We start from the raw sequence: 7,305 nt of genomic DNA on the forward strand, positions 1-7,305 counted from the left end.
AAAAAAAAAAAAACAGGGATGCCATGAGCATCCTTGTCCATATAGCTTCCTTTGGGATAAAAAGCTTTCTGGTTCAAGAAGTTTGCACATTTTATCTTTTGTTAGAAAATGAACAGGGCCCGGCTTTTCAGGGCCCACATCAGGCAAGACAAAGGCAGCAATGTGAATCAGAGCGAAATTCTAGCTCTATCATTTCCTCACTGTGCAGCACAAGAGCCTTTTCATCTGATATAAAACAGGATCAACACTGACCTCATAAGAGTTGCTGTGAGGAAGGGTAAGATAATATACATAGATTAACCTTCCAGCGCTGGAACAAACGAATAGTCATTATTACCATTACAATTATTATAGTGGATAACAATTCCACTCCCCCCTTTCAAGTCTAGTTCAAACCCTAACTCCTCTAAAAAGCTTTTCACATGACTTAGGTCTACTGGGCCCTCTTCTTCCGAGCTATTAGAGACATAATAGTCTTCTGTAGTTATCTGGCATTTGGCATGTTCTGCCTCATATTTTTTTCCCTCCATGAATGTCTTGTCAAACTAGCTAGATTAAGTTTCAGAAAGTCAAGGGCCATTGGTTATGCTACCTTTATCCCCATTACCTACCACACTCTCTCACTCAGTCAGTACAAATCAACAGAAATCACTGTCCCCAAGGCCCCTGTCAGAACTGCCTGAATGTCTGGTTTCTGCCTCCCCTCAGATGTCCTGCGGTTTGACAACACCTACAGCTTCATTCATGCCAAGAAGGTCAGTTTCTCTGTGGAGGTCCTGCTTCCAGACAAAGCCTCAGAAGAGAAGATGAAACAGCTGGGGGAAGTCACCCCAAAATAAGGCCTTCTCTTACAGCAGCCCTGGCCCCCCTCAGTGTCTCCCTGTGTTCTACCCCTTCTTGCAGTCATTTCCCAATACCCTGCAGCCCAAAGAATTGGGCTGGAGGAAAGGCCTCAGGCTGGATCCGGAGGGCTTTCATTTCAGAATCAGGAAGAGGAGGAGTGGGTCTCCTTGCCTCTCAAATTTCTTAGAAGTCCCCAGGGACTGGCCACTGTGCTAGGATCTATCCTGTAAGGGTGCCAACTTCGCCTGTCCAGAGACAGCTAAGATAAGCAAGGGGGTACTACATGGTGGCAACAGGCAATTAGAAAAAGGTGAAAGATTGAGACCTAACACTTCAGGGAAGCCAGCTGCAGGGGAGGAACTTGCTCCCAAATGAACACGTTAAGTTTCAATCACAATGAGAAGCAGCAAGGGAGCTGGTTGCTAAAGTTATGGTGGGGGTCAGTAGCTCTTCCAGACCTTTTTTTATTGAGGCTGGATATCTTTTAGCTTTTCCTAGGTCTCAGGAGGTGGCCTGAGTCAGCACAGATCTTCCCACTCAGATGTAGACAGGAAGGCCTCTTTCCCTTACCTTGAGAACTACAGCAAATTCCTGGGCCCCACTGCCTGCCTTTTTAATTACTACTAATCATTTTCAGTGACTCAGAGCTTCCTGGGATTTTTGGTACCTACCCACTGCTTTCCAATGCAAACAAAGCACAAGGGAAATTACCTTCAGGGATCAGAGCTCTGGGGAAGGCCAGAGAGGCTGGGGGTGGGAGTGAGTCCTAAAAGGTGGAGGGAGATTTCTAATCCTCTTTTCATTGCTACCTGCCTCTCGCCAAGTAGTCCTGCATTTAGGCACCACCCCCTAGACAAAAATGGTAAGTGGGATTGAGACAGTAGTACTCAAGAGTGTTTCCCAGTCGGAATCTTATGGTACTCGCCAACCCTGCTCCCTAACTGACCCGAGCAAGGCCTTGGCATTCCCATCTCTGTGGAAGGCGGACAACAGATGTAGTTAGTGGGTTCCTCGTGCCTGTGCCTGTCGAGCTAGGTTGCGAGCCTGCTTAGGCGGGAAGCCAAAGGCAGGGCCAGTATCTCGCAGAACCAGGGACTGGGGTGGCCACAGACAGCCCCGAAACCACAACACTTAATCAGACCCTATACCGCCCTGCCTACAGAACGCCGGACAGCAGCCCCGAACCTTGTGAGAACTTTTTCTCAGAACCCAGGTCCTGGCCCAGCCTAGGAAACTCGTCTCGCGAAGCTGGGGGGGTTTGGGGCAGAGGCAGGGTTAGCGCGGACCAGAAGGGGCCAAGGCCCGTGTTCAAGAGGACATCCTGGCCTTGGTTTACAACGCTGTTAGGAAGATTAACCAATGAATAAAGGAACGTTCAATTCGCAGGGAGTGGAATTCAATGCCCACCGCTCGAGTGCGCGCTGCCCTCACTTGGCGGACCCAATTTCTCTAGTCCCTGCAGACTCGCAGCTGCCTCGCCGCAATAGACCAAGCGCATGCGCAGAAACCCTCTGCTAGTCTCTCGCGGAAGCTTTCCCTGTGGGGGGGGGGAGGGGCGAGTCCAAAGGCCAGATTGCCATCTGATTGGTCTAGCCAGTGGTTAATCTTCGCCATCTTTGCTTACGGCAATAATGGTGCACCTGACTGCCTTCACAGTGAGGGCGTAGGCCCCGCCCTATCCGGCTGCTCTGTAAGCCCTCAGAGGTTTGTGAGCTCCAATTGTGGGTACTGGCGGGCGCAAACTAAACCCGCGGAGGATCCTGAGTAGGAAGGCTGAGGGTAGCGAAGATCACGTGGTTTTAGGGACCGTCTCCCAATTCCGCGCCTGTACTGCCGGTGTTTCAGGGGCTGGCAACTGCTCCAACCTACCACTCCCACTAGAAGCTCCACTCCCCGGCAAATAACCGCTGACTTGATCGGACCCTAAAGTGATAGGGACACTTAAGGCTGAAAACGGGAACCACCACAGACAGTCAATGGTACTCATTTACCTCCGTCTTTATTTGATGTAAGAGCTCATTTTTAATCAGGCCTACTGGGTACCACGCGAAAACCCCGTGCTTACCGCTTTGCGTTGCTACAAAGATTAAAGGAAATAAGTGCAAACCGTTTAGAAGAAGGCCTGGTACAAGTAAGCGCTCTGTAAACATTGGCTACTCTCATTTTTTACAGGGTGGGAACTAACTGGGGCTCAGGGAGGCTAACAGCTAAATGGCGGCAAAACTGGGATTTGAACCCAGGACTGCCTGTTTTTAAGGGCTGCGCCTTTGCCTCAAAGATAACCCGCAAAGAAGTCACAGACTTTAGTGAAGTGCACTCATTACTCACATGGGTAAACTGAGGCAGGGAAGGGCTTCTTTCTGTTGTAATCATTAACACCCAGGACCCTTCCTTCCTTCTATTCTCATTTCCCTGGAGTTTTGCATCCCAACCCTGTCTACTTTGCCCAGTTCGTTCATTGATTAATTCAACATTCTGCCCACAAGAGGTTTAGTCTGGGGCCCATACTGATCCAGTTAGATCCGAGTGACACTTGCTGAGAAGGGACCCCAGAGTCGGGCATCCACCTCTCCAGGGCTCTCACTCTTTAATCCCCAGCCTCATTTACTGAGATCGCCTAAAAAGCATGGCGTTTGAAATCACACTGGATTCAAATGCAGGCTTGCCACTAAAGCAGCTGTGTGTTCTTGGGAAAGTGATCCACCTTCTCTGTGCTTCTATTTCCTCACCTGTAAAACGGGATCCCAGGCTGGTGGGTGAGTTTAAGGAAGTAAGCCACTGAGAGGCCTTAGCCAACGTCTGGGCCAGTAGTAAACTCAATAAATGATGACTTATAATTAACCCTCGAAACCCTCCCCGTGAGTGGCTATTATCATGTCCCTCATTTTACCAACGAATAAAGTGAGCCTCAAAGAAGTACTCTTGCCCCAGGTCACACAGCTATGAAGCGTTGCATCTCTTGATACGAACTCTGGCTTCTTTGGCTGCAAAAACTACCGTCACTCCTGGGAGAGGTTTCGCGCCAACTGCTCAGAGAAAACGTGAAGAAAACCCGTGTGTAAAACCAGAGCCTGGGAGAGGGGCTTGGGTGAGCCGGGGAATTTGCAGACGCTCCCTGCTGGCGGAGATAGCTTGACCTGTCCTTCAGTCCCAGACCTACTGTTGGTCCCAGCCCTGCGGACCCGAGTGCTTCGGCAGGTGGGAGCGACATCAGGAGAGGCAGTGCCGGCTGCGGTAGCCAGATCCACGGCAGGAAAGCCATGTCACAGCCGCAGCTGCGGGGCGCCGAGCGCGACCTCTACCGGGACACGTGGGTGCGATACCTGGGTGAGCGCGGGGGGACCAGCGCGGCTACCCCACTCGCTCAAGGGTGGGGAAGTGAGAGTTGCCAGATGCCTGCCCAGCCTGGAGGAGTCGGGAGGATCTTTGTTCTCATTCTGCTTGGGCCAAAGACGGGGCTCAGAGAGGGCCAGGGACTTGGCCAAGGTCACTCTACACCCAAGGGTGGAAGCTTCAAGGAAGTAAGCGGGCTGCCCTCTCTAGCATGCTCTCTGGCTGGCTGTGGAGTCGGCAGATCTGGACTCCTATTTTGGCCCTGCCACTCACTGACTCCCCCTGAGCCTCAGTTTCTTTCTCTGCAAAAAGCAATGAACTTGAGGGCCTCTTTCAATGGGTTTTAAGGGTGGAATGGGGTACGACAGAAAGGCCGGGCACGTGGTGAGTGTCCGATTAGAAACGCTGCTCATCAGTGAGTCTCTGGCTGCCTGTTACCTCATTAGTGTAGGTACACTCCTAGGAACAAGGCTAGGAAATCTTACCGATGAGTTATAATAATAATGACTCTGTGTTCAGGCCTCAGAGTCATGGTGCTCCAGAGTCAAGATGGGCATCCTTGGCACCAGTTTACGACCAGAAAGGGAGGGTCAGAGAGGTAAAGTCAGTTGCCTAACGTTACCCAGCTTCTGCCTTAGCAGGATAGGATTAGAACCAGCTCTCTTTAGCGCCCCCTTGTGGAACAGTCCATGAGTCTGGGAATTAAGTGTCCCTTTCCCCCCTAGGCTATGCCAACGAGGTGGGGGAGGCATTCCGCTCCCTGGTGCCATCAGCTGTGGTGTGGCTGAGCTATGGTGTGGCCAGCTCTTACGTGCTGGCCGATGCCATTGACAAAGGAAAGAAGGCTGGAGAGGTGAGTGTTAGCCTGCTCTCCAACATCCCCGCCCCCAGCCCCTTCTTAATGTGGTTCAGTCTTCAGCCTTACATGTAATAAAGTCCCTGTGGGACAGTGCAGTCTTCACATCCTCACCTGGTACAATCCACACTTAAGTCCTATTTGTCGGATAGTGTACCCTCGCCCCGATATCCTCACCCCTAAACCTGGATTTGGCAGTCTATAAACCTGTCCTGGGGATGTCACCCCGAGCCCTGAATGTGGTACAGTCCAGAGCCCAACACAAGGGCAGTTCCCTCTGCCCCAGTGCTCCTGTTCTGGCCAGTTGCCTCTCTCTGATCCATCCTCATTCCCCTCATCACAGGATTTTCTGCCTCTGCCCCAGCTAGATTAAATGTCTCTATGCCCACCAGGTGCCAAGCCCTGAAGAAGGCCGCAGCACCAGGGTGGCTGTGGCTGTGGTGGACACATTTGTGTGGCAGGCTCTGGCCTCTGTGGCTATTCCAGGCTTCACTATCAACCGTGTGTGTGCCGCCTCTCTCTATGTCCTGGGCACGACCACTCACTGGCCTCTGTCTGTCCGAAAGTGGACCACCACTGCGCTTGGGCTGTTGGCCATCCCCTTCATTATCCACCCCATTGACAGGTAAGTGTCCTGGTAAGTGGCTGGCATTTGGAGGTCCTGATGTAGAAAAGACAGTCTGTGCTCGTTTGTCATGTGATCAGGCAGGTACTTTAACAGTTAAGGGAGAGATATGCCCTGAGAGTATGGGATGCAGGACAAGTGAATTCCCAGAAAATAACTAGTGCTACTAAATAACCAGAGGCAGGAAGGAGCAGGTATGTCTTAGAGGGGATGGGTTTGGGGAGGTATTGATGGTGGAAGTCTAACTCAGACTGAATGATTAAGTAAAATAGGAATATAATTCCAGGATTGTGTTGCTTTCAGGCATGGCTGAATCTAGATAGCTAATGATGTCATTAGGTAGGCCTCTGAGTCACCTCAAATACCATTAATATCCAGTGAAAATCATTAATGGATACCTGGCAATAGTTTGAAAGGATTGGAAGGGTTCTGTGAAAGGGGGAAAACAAACATGCAAAGTACTCCCCCAAACTTATGATCTTCCTCACTTTCTAGTCTAAACTTGTAAAAAGTGTTATAAATACATGATCATTCTACACAATACAGATTTTTTTTCTTTCTGGTTTTTTTTTTTTTTCTTCTGAGACCGAATCTCACTATGTCGCCCTTAGTAGAGTGTGGTGGCGTCTCGGCTCACAGCAACCTCAAACTCTTGGGGCTTAAGTGGTTCTCTTGCCTCAGCCTCCCAAGTAGCTGGGACTACAGGCGCCCACCACAATGCCCGGCTGTTTTTTGGGGGGTAGTTGTCATTGTTGTTGGGCAGGCCAGGGCTGGTTTCTAACCTGCCAGTCCTGGTGTATGTGGCTGGCGCCCTACTGCTGAGCTACGGGTGTCAAGCCAACAATACAGATTTTCTAGAGCATTTCTAACAGAAATTACACTTTTTGGTCTTGAGGAGTAAGACTATGGAAGGTGGATGAAAACAGTGAAATCTGAGGGAGCAGTGCACTCTTCCTACACACAAGCAAGCTGCAGTTCATTCAGTCAAGATAGCAGTTATAGTTCAGTGCATGATTTTTCAAGGCAACTAAGAAATCAGGACATTGATATTTCCCCTTACTACAGTTAACAATCCTTTTAAAAGCTCTGATCTATCCATAAAGAAATATTAGTTTTGTGGGAATTTTTCTAAAAGGAAACAAAAAATAAAGAGGAAAAAAAAAGTCTTCATCCCTAAATTCACATTAGCAAGTTAAGTTGAACTCTAAGCTCATTTTAGACTACCCAGTGAAATAGAACTGTTGGTGCCATCTGAGGCAGGTGCTATTCTACCTACTCGGTTCAAAACATTATACAGTAAAACAAATATACCTTTTTTTTTTCTTTTTTTGCAGCTTTTGGCCGGGGCTGGGTTTGAACCCACCACCTCTGGCATATGGGGCTGGCGCCCTACTTTGAGCCACAGGTGCAACCCATACACATATTTTTTTAAAGGGTTGGGGATTCTTTGAGAGTACAAGAAACCAGGTTACACTGATTGCATTTGTTAGGTAAAGTCCTTCTTAACAATTGTGTCTTGCCCCCAACAGATGCACATTATTATGCCTCAAAGAACTAGAAAGCATTTAATTATTCTTCAAATACCATGTTTAATTAACTCCTAAGATAACATACTCCTGGGATGTTATATCTTTTTTTTTTTTTTTTT

General features: G+C 49.2%; 2 protein-coding genes across 2 annotated transcripts in view; both read left to right on the plus strand.

Annotated features, from left to right (window-relative positions):
• The window catches only part of SEC14L2 (SEC14 like lipid binding 2), a 22,959-nt gene extending 20,731 nt beyond the window's left edge, over positions 1-2,228 (plus strand). Inside the window, exon 12 of the mRNA XM_003789873.3 lies at positions 709-2,228. Within this exon, the coding sequence (XP_003789921.1) occupies positions 709-839 (131 nt within the window). The 3' untranslated portion in view covers positions 840-2,228. The remainder of the gene's footprint in view (positions 1-708) is intronic.
• Positions 2,229-3,842: 1,614 nt separating this feature from the next.
• Positions 3,843-7,305, plus strand: part of MTFP1 (mitochondrial fission process 1) — an 8,252-nt gene continuing 4,789 nt past the window's right edge. The window contains exons 1-3 of the mRNA XM_003789875.3: positions 3,843-4,170; positions 4,902-5,029; positions 5,425-5,657. Of these exons, the coding sequence (XP_003789923.1) occupies positions 4,104-4,170; positions 4,902-5,029; positions 5,425-5,657 (428 nt within the window). The 5' untranslated portion in view covers positions 3,843-4,103. The remainder of the gene's footprint in view (positions 4,171-4,901; positions 5,030-5,424; positions 5,658-7,305) is intronic.

Source organism: Otolemur garnettii, unplaced genomic scaffold, assembly GCF_000181295.1.
Source record: "Otolemur garnettii isolate 467f Iridium unplaced genomic scaffold, OtoGar3 scaffold00038, whole genome shotgun sequence".
Taxonomy (NCBI): Eukaryota; Metazoa; Chordata; class Mammalia; order Primates; family Galagidae; genus Otolemur; species Otolemur garnettii.